This window comes from Macrotis lagotis, chromosome 1 (genome assembly GCF_037893015.1).
Source record: "Macrotis lagotis isolate mMagLag1 chromosome 1, bilby.v1.9.chrom.fasta, whole genome shotgun sequence".
NCBI lineage: Eukaryota > Metazoa > Chordata > Mammalia > Peramelemorphia > Peramelidae > Macrotis > Macrotis lagotis.
In genome coordinates, this window is record NC_133658.1 from 318,374,329 (window position 1) to 318,392,102 (window position 17,774).

At 35.2% G+C, this 17,774-nt stretch overlaps 1 protein-coding gene across 1 annotated transcript in view; it reads right to left on the bottom strand.

The window, feature by feature from the left end:
* Positions 1-877: 877 nt before the first annotated feature.
* ANKRD27 (ankyrin repeat domain 27) overlaps positions 878-17,774 on the bottom strand; it is an 88,701-nt gene continuing 71,804 nt past the window's right edge. The window contains exons 20-30 of the mRNA XM_074211473.1: positions 17,484-17,543; positions 17,282-17,401; positions 16,585-16,629; positions 11,807-11,929; positions 9,036-9,233; positions 8,070-8,189; positions 7,405-7,566; positions 6,145-6,256; positions 3,826-3,904; positions 3,541-3,613; positions 878-2,617 (exon numbers count right to left, since the gene is read on the bottom strand). Of these exons, the coding sequence (XP_074067574.1) occupies positions 2,363-2,617; positions 3,541-3,613; positions 3,826-3,904; positions 6,145-6,256; positions 7,405-7,566; positions 8,070-8,189; positions 9,036-9,233; positions 11,807-11,929; positions 16,585-16,629; positions 17,282-17,401; positions 17,484-17,543 (1,347 nt within the window). The 3' untranslated portion in view covers positions 878-2,362. The remainder of the gene's footprint in view (positions 2,618-3,540; positions 3,614-3,825; positions 3,905-6,144; positions 6,257-7,404; positions 7,567-8,069; positions 8,190-9,035; positions 9,234-11,806; positions 11,930-16,584; positions 16,630-17,281; positions 17,402-17,483; positions 17,544-17,774) is intronic.

The window sequence follows — 17,774 nt, forward strand, 5'->3', positions numbered from 1 at the left end:
AGCCAGTCAACCTGAAGCAGTGAGGCACCCCAAGAAAAGAGTGCAGTGAAACCATCATCATGATCAACATCTCCCTTTGGACCCCCAAGATCCATGAGAGATCCATCATGAATAGCAGCTCCTCAAAATTCATCAGCTCTGCCTATCGCCCAATCCTCCACCATCAATGAAGGGAGCCACCCCTGCACTCTATTTCCTTAGCAAACCCCAACTACAGTAACCTACTTAAAGCACCTAGCCATGCCAAATGGTTCAACTTAAAAAACAGTAATGATTTTATCAAGTGAAAATGACATTAAAGAAATAAAATATGTTGGCAAAGAACTGGAGATTGAGAATATACCTGTCAACTAGAGAATGGCTAAACAAGTTGTGTTATCTGATTGTAATAGAACACTACTATGCTATAAGACATGAGTTGGTTTTAGAAAAAACATGGAAAGATTTGCATGAAATAAGGAAGAGTGAAACAAGCAGCTGGAGACAGTAACAACAATATTGTTCAAAGAACAACTGCAAACAACTAAGTTATCCTGATTATTATAAATACCTCAATTAACTACAAAGGACTTAGGAGGAAGAGGCCAGGCCACCTCCAGAGACATAACAGATAAACAGAAGTATTCATAGTGTAGTTTTACATATATCTACATCTATGCATGTTTATGGATATACATACACACACACACACACACACACACACACACACACACATATGCTAGTAGATGGTAGCCTTCTCTAGTGTGGGGTGGGGAAGGAGGTAGATAGTTTGGAACTTAAAATGTACAAAAAATAAATTTAATTTTCAAAAAGGAAGCACTTAAAAAAAAGGTGAAGATCAAAAATTCAAGTTCTGTGGGGAGGTGGGAGGTGGGAGGTGGGAGGTGGCTAGCCAGCCTTATTGCAGAAAGAATATCTTATCCCAGACACCTTTTCAGTTAAATTTGATCAATGGATCAATATTCTATTTGGAATTAAGTATGAAGAATTAAATACAGGACTCAATGGATTCCTCCTATTAAAGAAAATTAAAGTTCATTTTCTCTTCACAAAACAATAACACTCAATACCACCCAAAAGCAGCTACAGGACTAGCCCAGAAATCCTACCCATCTATGCTGTAGATGAAGGGGATTAAAATGGCTCTAGACACACATGCCAAATACTGATAACAAAAATGAGATCTTTTCAAGAATCATAAATTTTACTATTTCTTTTCCATCATTTGGCACATATCCAAGGCACATTAGAAAATTAGCAGAAATCATAAATTACTTTTTAGAAAAATATACATAAATCCCTCTTTCTACAAGCATACAAGTGTTTCCAATAGCATGCACAAGCCATTTTTCTATAGTAAAAAGTATTTGAAAACACACTCCAGACAATTCCGAAAGTCTGGGGCCCTAGACAAGTTATCAACAGCATACATTAAAAAATAAAACCAATATTTTCTATAGAAATTTATAAAAGGAACAAATGTAAATATGGCAATGATTCCTTAAATCAAAATCACTTTAACTTGGTTTGTGACATGTTCACAGCAGTTTAATCAAAAGCCTAGGAAGAAAGATGTGCCCTATCTCATCTCTTTAATTTGGGGGGCTATCCTTGAAGTGTGGTATTTAAGGAAGAGTATCTTAACTAAGAGAAGGGTTTCCATGAATGTGCAAGTTCTCACTGCTATAGGTGCATATGTGTAGAAGATCAAATTATCTGTATGTCTTTCTAGTAAAAGCATTCATTTATTTTTTTGCAGGACAAACAACATATCTTTACTAAAAATAAATGCATTTAATTGTGATTTAGTTATCCTTGTGTTCTTTGCAAAGGAGTATTGTTTTTCTAAAGTTTTGCTTTCTTCATTCAAATGTAACTTTTTCTGTGTAGCATCCTCACAGTGCAATGAAGATTAACTGCTTTATTCAGCTTATTGTAGCACAGGGAAATTGAACTTAAAAAGTCTGCTATTTAATACTTAAATGCTACCTTGGTTCTAAACATTGTGTTAGAAGAGGTCACCAGAATTTTTCATTTTAACCAAAGGGCACAAATACTTAAATCCAGGACTTAGTGATTCAAAAACCATTGCTTTTTTTTTAACTCTCTTTCCTTTTCAAGTGCTTCAGCTTTAGGGAACAAAAAGAGAGAAATTTTGGCTACATTCATTACATTACTCTTTTCCTTGTTCAGTCTGCCAGAAAGCAATTCCATGAAGTATGTTCCACTAATAGGCTCCAGCTCTAAAGTACAAACCTTACAACAACTTTCTGCTGCAGGCTTATTCTTCTAAGCCAGTTGCAAAGGTGTGGTCCTAAATCTTATTTCTTTACTTTTTGGCAGCAAGTGAACTTTGTTACTGCTAAGAGTCTTCAAATGGTAAAATATTTGGCTCTTGAAGAGCTGCTAAGTCACTATTATGAGGAGTTTCTAGGTCCTGTGACACAACTGCTTCATTGACAGTGTGCCTCCGCTGCATTCGTTTAGTTCTATGAGCAGCCTGGATCATTGTGTCCATCAAAGGTTTGCTACTGTTTTCTTCATCAGTTGTCTTAGATTTGCTCTGCTCCAGATGATCATCTTCTAACTTGACCTTATTATGGCTCAGAGCTGCTGGCTGGAGAAAGAGTAAAAAATGGTGAAGACCACTAAGAGGTGTTTTTCAATGTCACTACCAGAATTAATATAATGTCTTTCTTCTGAGATTTTCACTCACTACATCTGTGAACCTTTTTGCCCTCAAATATCATCTCCACAAATGAGATTCATTGACAAAAATGAGGGATCTTTTTCATTTTCTTAATGTTTGCTTAATCAGAGCAAGGAATAGGTTGGAATTGGTTACAGAATTTCTATTTAATGTCAGTAAAACCTGCTTCAACTTTTTTGAAACTCACAGTAGAAATATTATTCATTCTAATTATCACTGTCAAAAGTCCAAGTCTAATGTCTCTAGAACAAAAATAGTGAATCTGTAATAGCAATAATTTCTGTCTTATAGAATGGGTCATAGTTTTCAGATAAGAACATTTAAGTCATGGTGCTAAGAAATTTTAATTACACAGCCAAACCAACTAGATGCTTGACAAAAGTAGTGGCTAAACTCATTGATTTGCAGGAGTTTTTTCCCCCTTTTTCAGATTTATTACTATATTAAGTAAATCATTACATAATTAAATTTTAATTTTCCAAGGTCACATCCATTTCATCCACCAGGTATGACTTCCCACATGCTCAATATAATAGTACTTCTTAATTTTTCTTCTAAGTAACTTTCCTTTAAACTAAAAAACATTTTGAAGTGATAAAAAATATAATGAAAGTACAAATTCTGTTAAAATTCTAGTTTTTGCTATGAAATTGCTAATTCTTATGTTGCAGTGACAGAGATTAATAGAATAAATGATGAATGTTCAGGAAAGAAACTAAGTACTACCACTAAATTAAGAGAAACCTCTAGATTGATAAAATAAATAAAGCTCACTACAGCTCAACTCTTAACATTTGGTTACTGAACATAGATTAAGCTTGAAAACTTACCTTACTCAGAAAGTCATCTTCAAAATTGGGAACACTTCTATCTCTTGTTATGCTTTCCTGTAAAGTTTTTGCTCTAAAATATAGGTAAAAAAGTTATAAAAGTAAAAACACCAAAGAATCATATGAAACAACATCGGTTGACCACAAGATGGCAGCATTTGAATGAACAAAAAATTATTTGTATATATTTTTAATGGTTTAAATTACATCTTTCCAAACTTGAAATAAAATTTTAAATTTTAAAACAAAAAAGCAAATACTAAGTAATTTAAAGAAAAAACTTACTTAAACTGACTAACTGAATGGACAAACTGAAATCTTCTGCTTGAAGTATCATCTAGTAGTCCAGGTGGCCTTGAATTCACTGTGGATATAAAGATTGAACCGATATTTGAAACCTGCCATGATCTTTTAGAAATTGTTTTCTAAAAAATTCAGAGCTAAAAGTGAAGGGAGCAGAACCAAGAGGACATTGTACATATTAACAACATTGTAAGTTGATCAACCTTGTTGAATGCAGCCCCTCTCAACAGTTCAGAGAGCTAGGACAACCCTGGGAGAGCAGCCTAGGAACAATGCTATTCCCAGTCAGAGGAAGAAGAACAAAACAAAACAAAACAAAGACCCCTACAAAATCTGGATGAACTATACCTTCACTTTTTAAAAATTTCTCTTATGTATTTCTTTCCTATCTCATGATTTTCCTTCTAATCCTTAATCCTAATTCCTTATACCAAAAATGACTAATCTGTAAACATGTTAAGCACAAATGTGTATGTACAATATTCACCTGACTGTTCATGACCAAGGGGACAGGGATGGCAAGGGAGGGTGGAAAGAAATTATGTAACTTAAAAAGATGTATATGCATGTGGATGAATGTTGAAAAACTTTCCTAATACATAATTAGAAAAATAAAATATCAATAAAAAAAGAAAAAATCATAGCTAAGATATTATTCTTAAACTTTTATAATTAAAATTTATTTCTGTTTTGCAAAAGTATTTAAACTTGGTTATTTATTATAATAAATTTTGCTTGTTTCTTAATGACTTGCCTATCGGTTGCATTTTTTTAGGCCAACCCAGAGAGCATTCAGTATCAATAATTTAGTATCACAAAAACTTAGTAAAAGTAGAAGGACAATGCTTAAATCTAAGAGACAATCTATCAGAATCAATACCAAATTCTTCTCATTTCATAAGTTTGTTTTTAAAATAAGAACTAAAGTTTATTAGCTGAAACGATTTTTCAGATCTATTGTGTGAATTACTACAACTATATCCAATTGTATAAAAATAGCTCTAGAGATTATGTGAGAAACGTAAACGGATATAATCATTGTTAAAAATTACAACAGCTAACATTTTTATATCACTTACAATGTTCCAGGGACTAGGCTAAGGTCAGTGCTATGATAATTTCCATTTTACAGATGAGGGCACTGACAGAGGTGAAGTGACTTAACTAGGGTTATACAGCTGAAGGGTCTGAGGCCACATTTAAACTCAGATCTTCCTCACTCCAGGTCAGGCACTCTATCCATCGTCCACCTAGTTGCCCTAACTGTTGGTATTTTTGTTACTGCACAAATACCAACAACCAGTACACACATTTTATAATATCCTTCCATTAAAAAAAAAGTCAAGTACAGAGAAAACTTACTTTCACTCTAAAATCTGATGCTAATGACTGATCCTTTATTAAAAACAAAAAAATCTCTCATCCTCTCTACTTTATCAAACCCTTTTCCAAGAAGATAGAGCAATTAGCTATTTAGCATTATTGTTCATATGCACTCAGGCAAAATGCTTTAGGTGGCATCTGCCCAGGCAACAGATTAATGCATATGCCTGGCACAATCCCAAAAAACACCCACAAAGTAGGTTGTAGTTTTGTAATAAACATTAATAGAAATTTTCCCCCATCAGTTTACTAAGAAACCAAAAACTTCAAAAAGTTCAAGCTAAGAGGGTAGCACTGTTAATTACTATTAACAAAATTAAATTAATACTAAGATTAAAACCAATAATTAAAAGGTATAATATATGTGTATGTGTATGTGTGTACACACATACACATACATATATATGGGCAACCAATTACAAGGGGCTCAGAATATTTACCTTCATTTTGAATGTACCTACATTATACAAAACAAAACCTTAAATTTTGATTTTTGGAGAACATTAGGTAAAAAGAACCTTGGAACTTTGGTTTGAGTCCTATCTTTTGTAGCTTAATACCTGTTTGACAACAAGCAAGTCACTTCCCATCTCTGAGTCTCAGTTTCTTTATCTGTTAAATGGGGACAATAATATTTGCACTACCTACTTCACAGGGATGTTGTAAGAACAAATGAGACGAAGATATGAAAGTGTTTAGTGATTTGTAAAACACACACTATGGATTGGTCTTTATGTTTAATATCTATCTCATTTTCTGCATAAAACCTCTTCAAGAAATGGGAACTTCCCCTGCACCTCCCACCTGACCCTTGTAATTATATTTTAGATAAAATATCACATTTACATAAAATAGAAAAGATAAAACCATTCATTTTTAGTCTTAGATAGTTAAGACATCTAAGGAAAAAATTCTTACATTTTTTCCTGTTATTAACAGCAGCATGCCTTTCACCATCTGTCTCTGCAGTATCTTCTGAAACTGTAATATAGCTGGGGACTGTCTGCAACAATTCCATGATCTTTGAATTCTATAAATTCAAAGGGGAAAATAGTAATTTAACAATTAATTACTTTTTGAATTCACAACAGAAAACTGGTTAATGGTTTTCAACCTATATGAAAATGAGCTACCTAGAAATGTTACTCAATTGAAGATTTAGATGACTGGTCCTGGACCCTGTAGTATAAGAACAAACGTACTCATAATATGCTTGAAAAATTACTATTACTATTACTGTTATTAGTTATCATAAATATCACACAAAATTATGATTTAATGATAAAAAGAATAGCCTTGATTTTGGCATAATAATAGTCTGTGTGCCAACAATTCTTCATTTAGCTACTGTGTTCTTTTAAACAAGAAACTCAGATTTGTTCAGCTATACAAATTACATTCCAATTCTATACCGCCAGTAAAAAGGTAGATTTAAGAGTCACTCTGCCTACTGCAGCATGTCAAGTAAATTTTGTATGCTTTTGGTGAAACATAACACCAGGGTAGCAAGATAAAATATGTCTAAAAAAGTAAGTTGTCCCCACTTTCTATATAAAACCTCTCTAGGAATGCATGGTCAAGATTTAAGATTATGTTAACAAAGAAATCATGCCTAACATGTCTTAATTAGCTTGTCGTTACAAGTTATCTCTGATGTGTTGGTAAGGAGATGGTGGCTTCTTCCTGGTGAAGACTTTCAAACCAGAAATGCTAATATGAAGTCTAGTTGCTAATCTCTGCCTCTGAAACAAGACAAAATTCTCTGGGTTACTATGTAAGGAGGAATCCAGAAAAAGGCAGAACCTTCCAGCTCCCTCACTAGTTTCTAGACAGTGTGGGAATGTAGAGAACTCTCCCTTAGGAAACTTATTTAATACCTATGTAGAAGGATGTTAGGTAGGCATTGAACAGGAAATATGAAAGATAAAACAGCAAGGCTCCTAATCTAGGGGAAATTAGAGCATAGCAGGGAGAGGAAGAGAATCAAAGAGCACAGAGCAGGTGGGTCATAAGGAGTCACAAGCCCCCATGGCAGAAGTCTAACACACCCCACACCTGCTTTCCCTAAAACCATTTCAGCCAGTTGTAGCAATTTGAATAATTACCAAATCTATTCTAGACAAATGGAATTCAAGTTGTCATAGAGACTTTGGTTCTTAAAATAATTTCTTCACCTACCTGTTCAGCATAGTCTACAGGTGTATACTGTCTCTTATTCCTAATGTGGACTGATGCTCCATGAAGCAACAGGAGTTCAACCAGGATAGCATGATTTCCTATTACAGCTTCATGCAATGCTGTGTTGCCCCTGTTGTTACAAACATTCAGGGAGGCCCCGTGCTGGAAAGAGAAAGACTTTCATCAAAGTCTATACTAAAATAAAGGTTACAAAGCTAGCAGAATGGAAGGAAAACAGTATTTCATTCTAAAGACTATCCAAGAGATCCACTCAAAGTAGAAGTGAACCATGGAAAACCAACACAAAAGCAAAGCTTCTTTCACCTAGTTATTCAAGTCCCTGAATCTGCCATCCATATAGAAACTCCCAAAGCAGTGTTTTACAACTTGTATTTTATAGCCTAATACTAAAAGGGACCCAAAAGTCTGACACTACTATACAAGTCTAGAATGGTAACTAAAAATAGTACCCATTTCCCTCACCCAGGGCTAGTGTGATACATTAAGTCCCCCTCTATAAAAATAATGTAGTACCAGCTCCAAAGAACAGGAACTATTCAGATTAAAATGAAGATTGTTGTTAATGCTAAACTAATGCTAACAATGTAGGATCACAAAATACTTCATTTTTGGAAGAAGCTAACATATGTTGAGACTCTTCTTACCTCCAGTAACAAGGCAGCTGTTTCATGATGACCATTCAGACAAGCATAAATGAGGGGAGTGTTGCCACTTGAATCCTTTTTATTTTGTTTTGCACTGAAGTTCATTAGGATCTTCACCACCTATTCCAATAGAAGAAAGACTTCTAACTTTAGACTTAAGAAGTCATAGGCTACTGAAAATCTTGAAGGATGCTTATATTTTATCATCACCCTGTTAGTTGTATACATGTGAATCTCTAGGGTCCATGTCAAAGTGTCCACAAGCTCATATATCAAGTTACTTTACAAAAGCCAACAAAATGTTTACTCTGATGAAGCTCCTCGGGGCACTGTGATTGAATGCCAAGAAGAACAGGTCAATCAATCAAATGTGAGTTCTGTTTGAGTTCAGATCCTTCAAAAGTCCCATCTAGTGCCCTGGATAAAATCTAATCCAAAGGCTTCTTTTTTTACTTTTAATGAATATTAGATGTTGCAAATTCTAAAAGCACCATTATATAAAAGTAGATAAAATATTCTTTTAGCTCCAAGAAAGTCTCCAAGGATTTAAATATACTATGTGAGCAACTACAGTCCCAACGAGTGGACTAATTTGCAAAAGCCATTGAGCTAGCACCTCCAAGACTTCATTCAGCACAAAAAAAAGGATGAGGTTCTAAGTCTGAGGCACAAAATTGCTGAGGTTTCTCAGAATGTATGCATATAACCATTGAGTCTATTTACAGCCAGGATGTACAACCCAAGTCTCCCCATCCTCACAAAACCCTTACTTGATCTTTCCATTTCCATTCTTGACCTATATCTCTTCTGCCCTTTGGGGCTAATTTTTTTTTAAATCCCCCTCCTTCTCTACAGCAGAAGCTTCCACTTTCTCTGCTCTCACTCCCCTCTTAGTCCATTACAACCTAGCTTTCAACCAAAAGTCCTGGGCCAGGGCCGCAGTAACAAGGGCCAAGAATATACTACCTGAAAGTGTCCCTTCTGGCAGGCAAGATGAAGTGGGACAGCTCGATTAACATTCCTGGCATCCACATTGGCACCATGCTTCAAAAGGAGGGACACGAGATCAGTCCGGCCATGCAGCACAGCAACATGCATCGGAGTAAAGCCATCCTGATTGGTAACATTCACTCCAAGTCCACTGATGGAAATCTTTTCAAGCTTCTTTAAGGATTCAAAAGGTAGAGAGAACTGCTTAAGAACATCCGCTTGAAAAAAGCCAACACTGATGAATACTCTTGCCTCTTCTGATACCAGAATCTTGGATTTTAGCGGGTTGATTCACATACACATAGCCCATTTGCTTTCTTCCCAAAATCATCTCAATTTTTTTTTCTACCTGCCAGGTCACAGAATTTAAAATCTTAGTGCAAAAAGCAGAATATCCCCCCTACACTGTATGGTACTTGCTAGCCTCATTTTTAGTAAAATGATCAAAAAATTCCACTCTTGCCATTTCTGATTTCCAAAGCTTTTATACGTAGATATATTGGGGATTATTAACCTCTTTTCTATTGAGAATCATTGATCCAGAAAAAAATGAAAAGTAAGAAGAAGGAATAGAAAGTAGAAAGAAGGCCATGTAGAAATTCAACATAAACCACATAGTTCCAATTTTATTTGTTGAAAAACTGGGCTTTTTTTTTTTTTTGGTCTGGGAGTTGGAAGGAGGGATGAAATAATCCAGGACTTCTCATGTTTATGGGGGAGCTGGGTAGGGAGAGAGGGGACAGCATCCCAGTTAAGAACTGAATCTGAAGACTCTTCCCCTTACAGGAGCCTGTGACCCTGGGGCCTACAGCTCTTCTGCCCTCAGGTCATCACAACACTCTTAACTTTTCATCCCCACCAAACATCCATGGAAGTTTGTACCTAAAGGTCATGTTGTGACCTTTCTGCTTCAGTCAACTACATGAGAAAAGCAACAATGCCTTAGCCTTCTATGAATATCAAGAGGGCAGCTAGGTGACACAGTACATAGAGCACCTGAGTTCAAATCCAGCCTTAGACACTTAATAATTATCTAGCTTGTGTGGCCTTGGGCAAGCCACTTAACCCCATTTGCCTTGGGGTGGGGGGGACTGACACCTGACACTGCTTCCTTTCATATGGATTCCATCTTCTTCTGCTCATAGGAACCCAATTCCCCAACCTGCCCCAGACACACTGGTTTAGCAAGAGCTGTTTCAGACAGCTCATCACTGCTACTCATGACCACTAACACTCAGCAACCTTTCCTCCTTTGAGATTCAGTCCATTCTTCTCTATCATTCCATTCAGATACTTGCTGCAATTCTCAACCTCATAAAAATCCTTCCCTTTCCTTTCTCAAGGAGTTTAGCATATGGCTTATAACATTCTCTACTTTAGTCCTTGCCCTCATATTTGGCACTTCAATATACTCCCCTGATCTCTGTATCTTCAAACTACCTTTTATTTATCTGTCTATATTTTGAGGGAAGGCAATGTTTCCCCCCACCTTTTTTTTGCTTTGCTTCTAAGTACTTAGGATAGGGTTTTGCATGTATTAGATATTTGATAAGAGGAAGTAAGAAAGATATATGGTATGGGGCTGGAGGGGGAGAAAGAGGGGAAAGACTCAAAAGATTCTGAATTTTCAATGACTACTCAAAGTACATTGTGGGTATATAATATGGTATATCTATTCTGGAAAGCAATTTGGTATTATACAAATAAAATGACTGAAATACCCATGTTCTTTGAACCAAAACCTAAGTTACTGGGCTTATATTCCAAGGAAGCCACATCAAAATAGTTAAAGCATCAATTTTTGTGATATCAAAGAATTGGAGACAAACTAAATGTCCATTACTTGGGGAATAATTAAACAAACTATATAGCATGAAGGTAATAGTATATAAATATATTGTAAAAACTTATATATGTGTGATTAATTATTAACTATGTTTAGCATAGTTCTACATGTAGAGCCTTCAGATTGCTTTCTGTCAAAAGGAGGAGGAAGGGAAGGGAGGGAGGGAGAAAAATGTGAAAATCAAAACCTTGTCAAAAATAATTGTTGAAATGTAAAGACAAAATAATGTCCAGGAAGGGAATATGGTTTATATGTTTATTATGGCAATATCATAAACATTGAAAAAAATTCTTCAGAACTCCTTCTGGAGCTTTCTTCAGAAATAATTTATAAACCACACTAGAAAACGACTCTCATTCATTCCACTTCAGTCATACCTCATTTTGTTTTAAATAATAAAGATACTACCCAGTTTGATCATGCACATTATCGGATCACTGGACTATTTTTAAGAAAAACAAATCTATCCTCAAAGGACAAAGACATAATATTTCTGGCAATATTTAAAATAACATGCTACAAGTTTTGAAGACAAGTCAAAAATAAATCAAAGATATACTGATGCAATGGCTTAAAAGTTAAGAAGGCATCTGTCCTGCCCCCACCAGAATGTGTAAGTACTCATATTAGATTTTTTAAAAATCAGTACAATTTAACAGTTATACTGTACATTAGGAGGTTGGAGCAGACAACAACAATATCTGCACCATCTATTAGACTTTTCTTATCTCTAAGCTACTAAATATTTCCCTCAAAAATGAAGCTGTCTGAAATAAACATAACCAGAGCTCAGTGTTAAACTATTTAGAGAGGCACATTTCCAGAGGAGACCACTCCCACTAAAGAAACAGTCACTGAGTGGAGCTAATTAAAATTTCTTGTCTTTCAGAAAGAGTCAAACCTTTTGTCTTGGAGCACACTTTGAACACTGGCATAAGGGGTGACAAAATTCGAGATTTGCTGTTTTGGCAGTATCTTCTCCATCTTCTAAGTCTTCATCCGTCCATTCTAAGAGATACCGTACCTGGCACCAATTAAAGTGGAGAAAAAGCTTTCATTTGGTACATTAGGGAACTTAAAATAGAGCTTGCTTCTTCTGAAATCAAATTCACTATAAACATACACAAATGTGATTGCTCCCAAGCTCCTTGATTTCAGCACCTGCCATTCCCCAAACAAAACAAAGCAATTCATTACTTCCTGGTACTTCACCAAGATTTCACTACTCACTTCTGCTCAAGCCCTTCTAAATCCTTTTAGTGGTGATTTAAAGAGATTAAGGTGCTATTAGTGTAGGGTCATGCCAGTGCAACTCTTAATTTCCCTTTAGAAAGTAACAGGGAGATGACAGGCACAATTAAGCATGACTGCTTCAAACCCAAGCCCTTATCCAAGACAGGACCATTCTTTAGAGACCCCCAAAGCAGGATGAGCCGGAACTGGAGTGTGGATTCTTTGCAACATTATGCTTTACTATAGACTGCCTTTGTGACAAATCATGTTTCTGGAACTAATTTTTTCTACATAAAGAGAAGGGATTGAATTAGATGCTCCCTAAAGTCTCTTCAAGTAGGGTCACTATAAAGAGTCCAATTTTATGTCATTAAGAAAAGTTTAGCTTTAGAGTACAAAGTAGGATGTAGAAGGGCAAAACAAATGCCCTCCAAGTCCAAAATCTTTTCACCATTAATGCTCTCACAGTCTCTAAAACTGGATCAGTAGTAACTTCTCTGAGTTAAAGTCACTGAAGGTCCCTGTTCAAATAAAAATTTAAATGAAAGATCACAAAAGTTAATTCTAATTTATCAGAGAAGCTGAGAATAAAGCCATAGGGGAAAAAAAAAACAGTAGGGAACAACCTGCAACTAGCAAGATGGGAAGGAAAAGGAAGGGTTAATGATAAGGGTTAATGAGAAGGTAAACAACAGACCACTAGTGCTAGAGAAGAGGCCCAGGAAAAAAGCAAAGGAAGTTTTATCTAGTTTGCAATTTCTTCTGAAACTCAACACCAAAATGACGAATTAACTGTAAACCAGAGTCATCATTGCTATCTTATGCTATACATAAACTATCAAAACACCCCATTCCCTCCCTACAGTGACTGAAGTAGTTGTTTCAAAGTTTCCTGTAGCTTTTCAAGAACATCCAGAAGCAATCATCTGTGATTCATTCAACATTAAATTCATTTTGAGGTCATTCTCAATACTCACTGCAAAGTTATGGCTTTATAATTCTAATGGAACAACAAATGATTTTGAGTAAAAGGTTAATATCTTTTTAAACAGATACAGCTATAAACACTGCTCCTTGGAACTACTATAATTGGATCTTAATAATGAATGTTTATCAACTCATAACCACAATGATCAGTAAAAAGCATCAAAATAAAAATAACTCTAAAAACTCTAATGTATTATTATCTACAGTTGTCACTTCTATCATATATCTCACCATACACATGCTAAATGAAAGGATCTACTTTCAAAGAATGATTTTAAATTTGATAAACAAGAGAGGAAGATAGAGGTAGTAGTGCCACATCTTGTGCTCTCACAGTTATCGTTAAACCAAAAGTTATCGTTAAACCAAAAGTTATCGTTAAACCAAAGAAGACTGCAGCTCATCAATACTTTCTCATTTTTGAAAATGGTTTCCAGAATTCCATAGAGAATTTACCCAATGTGCTATGTGCTATCAAGCTACCAAAATATCAAGTAGCCAGTGAAACAATTGGGTTATCTCTCAAGGTAGTCTGAGCAGCTGATCTTTTCCATCTGGATATACATATCCTTGGTGTCTTCTATGCTACTTTTTATGTACAAATCATTAATGATAATCCGCCATAACATACATACCATGTGTCTTTCCAATGTCCTTTAAGTCACCAATAATTTGATAACTATAAAATTGTGTTTTTAAACAATTTGCAGTCTTACAGAATCATCAATAAAAACAATGTTTAAAAAGCTGTGCTTTGATGTTAAGGAGCAACTTGGAAAACTCTCCAAGAGATACAGAACATTCTAAATATAATCCATTCCATTTCTTTCCTCTCATTTAACTCTGAGTCCAGCACACCATTCACTGAAAGCATATATAACAATCTTGGCAACATTTATTTCTATCTACTTGGCTTTTGTTGTATAAATTGGGAGGGGAATCTTGTTTGAATGACTATAAAAAGGTATCCCTTTTGGATTTTCAGAACAGTGTATCATCAGAAGGCCATTATCTTCAAATAGAAGTATCTAGAGCAGGGCTGTCCCATCTTACTATTAAAAGTTTTTATTGAAACAATAGACAGGGCCGCTAGATGGTGTAGTGGATAAAGCACGTTCCTGGAGTCAGGAGTACCTGGGTTCAAGTCTGGTCTCAGACACTTAATAATTACCTAGCTGTGTGGCCTTGGGCAAGCCACTTAACCCCATTTGCCTTGCAAAAACCTAAAAAAAAACCCAATAGACAATATATTTTGACTAGCCATTTTAATGAGAACTCTGCAATAGCCCAGTTTTGTTTACTAAACCCACAGGGGGTCATATAAAATTGCCCTGCAGGTGGCATGAAGCTGCAGGCCTGCTTTTTTGGACAGCCCTGACCTAGAGAATCCCTCCTTCTATAGGGATTTTCACATCCACTTCAATTTTTCAGACATTCTCTATAAAAGAAAATGCCTTTGTGACCATATCTCCCTCTTAATCCTAATCCTAATCAAATTTTCCCATTTTCCCACCCCAATGTCCACCTTCACAAGGGCATACTGACTTACTATTAAAGGATCCAACTAAATCATCTATAGAATGTCTGTTTCATCTTCTGCTACAAATGTGTGGACATAAGTTGTAGCTTTCTTCCTAATGAGTCCCCTTTGCCTAGTAACAGAAAAAGTAACAAGGATCCCATGAAATAAATATTTCCTGCTGCCTTTGAGCTACAATTTAAGAAATACCATAAGTTTCTGTGAGTTATTCCACAACATCTTTATAACTTCTGGTTTCATTTATAGAAAGAATGTCAAAAAAGGATATGGTTAATTTTTCTAGTGGCATATAATTCACTCACTAGTACTGGACAAGAATCTCCCATTTAATTGTTAGTGCTCTAATGTCTGTAGGTGCTGTAAAAACAGTCAGATTTTTAGAACTCTAGTGACTTTTTATTAATTATTAATGCAGAATTACCAGAAAGTCACAGAGAAGTAAGGATGATTTTGTATCTTATCTGTTAAAATGGTCAAAATCATTTAAGTGCCAAACTCCAGGTAAAGAGTCTCTGGTCCTGTCCTACATGTTCCAACTATATTGGACTACTCTGCATCACATACAACCTTGTTGTGTCTTCTGCTTTTGCTTATAATATCCCCATGATTGAAATGAAATGCCTTCTGACACTATTTCTGTCCATCAAGCAACATAGATTTTTAAATACATACTATGTATAGCAGGAACTGCACTAGATACTGGGGGACAATAAGTTAAATGAATGAATCAATTCCTACTTCAAGGACCTTTCATTGTAAAGGGAGGCATAAATATATATGTAAAGATATACAGCATAAATATAAAAGGAATAAATAAAAATATATACAAAGTAACTAAATACAAAGTAGTTTGGGAAGGAAGAAACTAGTGTTGTGGGGAGGAGGTTAAGCAGAAACAAGACAAGGCTTCAAGCAGAAACAAGACAAGGCTTCAAGAAGAAAATGGCGCTTGATCTGCACCTTAAAGGAAGAGGCTGAGGTGGGAAGGGAGTGTATTCTAGATATATGGGATCAAGGCAAGAAGATGGGAGATGAAGTACCCCGAGGGAAGAGCAGAAAGAAGGTCAGTTTTTTTGCATCTCAGAGTATGGATAAGGAAGATAAAGTCAAGGAGGTTGAAAAGATAGGAAGAAGTTAGTTTGGACAGTAAGACTTTAAAAACTAAATGGAGGAGTTTATATTTTATCCTAGAGACAATAGGAAACCAGTGGAGTGGACTGAATAGTCACATCTGCACTTAAGAAAAATTATTATCAACTAAACCTCAAAGAAGGCTTTCAGAATAACGCAGGATGAGAAAGCATGGATAGGTTATGACCTGTGTCAATGGAGAGAATATGCTCATTGATGAGATCACAAATCTCACTTATGAAAGATGGGCTGGAGAGAAGACTAGAGACTGAAGGCTTTTATAAGTAATCCAGGGGAAGCAGCAAAGTACTGAACCAAAGAAATGGCACTATAATTAAAAAGAAGGGGAAGGAGGTTTTGAAAGTAGAATCTCAAATCTTAACCCCATCACATACACACAAAAAAAAGGTGGTTGTGTGGGATTGAGAGACAAGAAAGAGTCGTTGTGGTATAAGGGAAAGAACACTAAATTTGGGGAGCAGCAAATGACTATTACCAAAAGGAAACTAAGAACTGTCAAACAGGTAGAAAAAAGATACAGTGTCAAGAAGAAAGAGCTAGCCAATAAGATCAAATGCTGCAGAAGATCACTGGAGAAGATAGAAGAGATTAAAGGTCAATGAGTTCAACTTCACTTTGCAGAACAGAGAGGTTAAATTATTTGTCCAAGCTCACAAAAGTAGTAAGAGTCAGATTTGAAATAAGGTTGTCTGTCACTCACTTTTATATTTATTTTATTTATATTTATATTTCTTTATTTTATATTTAAGGTAATGCTAAGAACTTACCATTTCTAGATCTCCATCAGCAACAGCTCTCAAAAGTTTTTCTACCTTTAAAAAAGGGGGGATATAATCAGGTAAGGTAATCATTTGACTTCTGTAAAGTTAAGATTAAATGATTTTTGAAAACACACTGACCTTCATTTACCTTGAACTTTTATTATATATAAGTTCTATAAATGCTTACTGAAAGGTTCATGATCAATTCTCAATTATTGATGGTGAGGGAAGTTAATGGTAGCATTTCTAATTGAAAAGACATCTGTAATAGGCTTTAGCATGTATAATATATTTCTTTTGGTGGTAGATCTGCATTCTTAATCATATTAACCTGAACTAATACTCTGGGTTGAAGAGTCCGTATTATGTAACAGGCTATGTATTATATTAGAGAGCAAGATAAAATAAATTTTTATTTAAATGCTCACTGAAGATTATCACTCCTATAATAAATAACAGAACTAACTATAAACAAATGCTTTTACTTCTATATGCCACATAGCAGATCTATCTCAGAGATCATATTATTTTTGTTTCACAGAAATAGGTACATTTCCTACATTATTGTGAGATATAGGTTAAATAAAGTGTTTTGCCAGGGCCATACTTCATTTAATATATTATCTTTGCTAGGCAAGAAAGCTCTTAATAGTGGAATCTCTGCCCTAAATAGCCAAATGTCAACCCCCTCTAGAAAGCTCACCTCTTTATAATTATTTTTTATTTCTTCTTGTCTTAAGTCTACACAAGCTGAAGATAAGCTTGAGATTGAGGAGGCCTGACTGATGGAGTCCACTGAACACAGAGGAGAACGAACAGGGGACTACAATAAGAAAAGATAACAGGATTTAGTGCCCCCTATCATTAAATACTAAAAAAGTGAAAGAGGCAATTCACATAGTTACCTCAGAAGATCTCTTCCCTCTTTCAAAGGCAAGGTGATTAGCTTCCATGACAGATACAATCTAGTTTTTATAAAAAAAAAATTTAATAAAGAGAAATAAAAAAACAACAAAGAGATCATCCAAAATATTAAAAGGACCACATAACTCTAATTTGATTATACACTGTGGTATAAAATATGAACTCTCCAATTATTATCCACAAACAAAAATCCTAAATCGAGGATTTGGGGGAAACTTAAAAAACTTTAAAGTGACAAGCTTAACTAAGAAAATAATAGAAAAATCTCAATT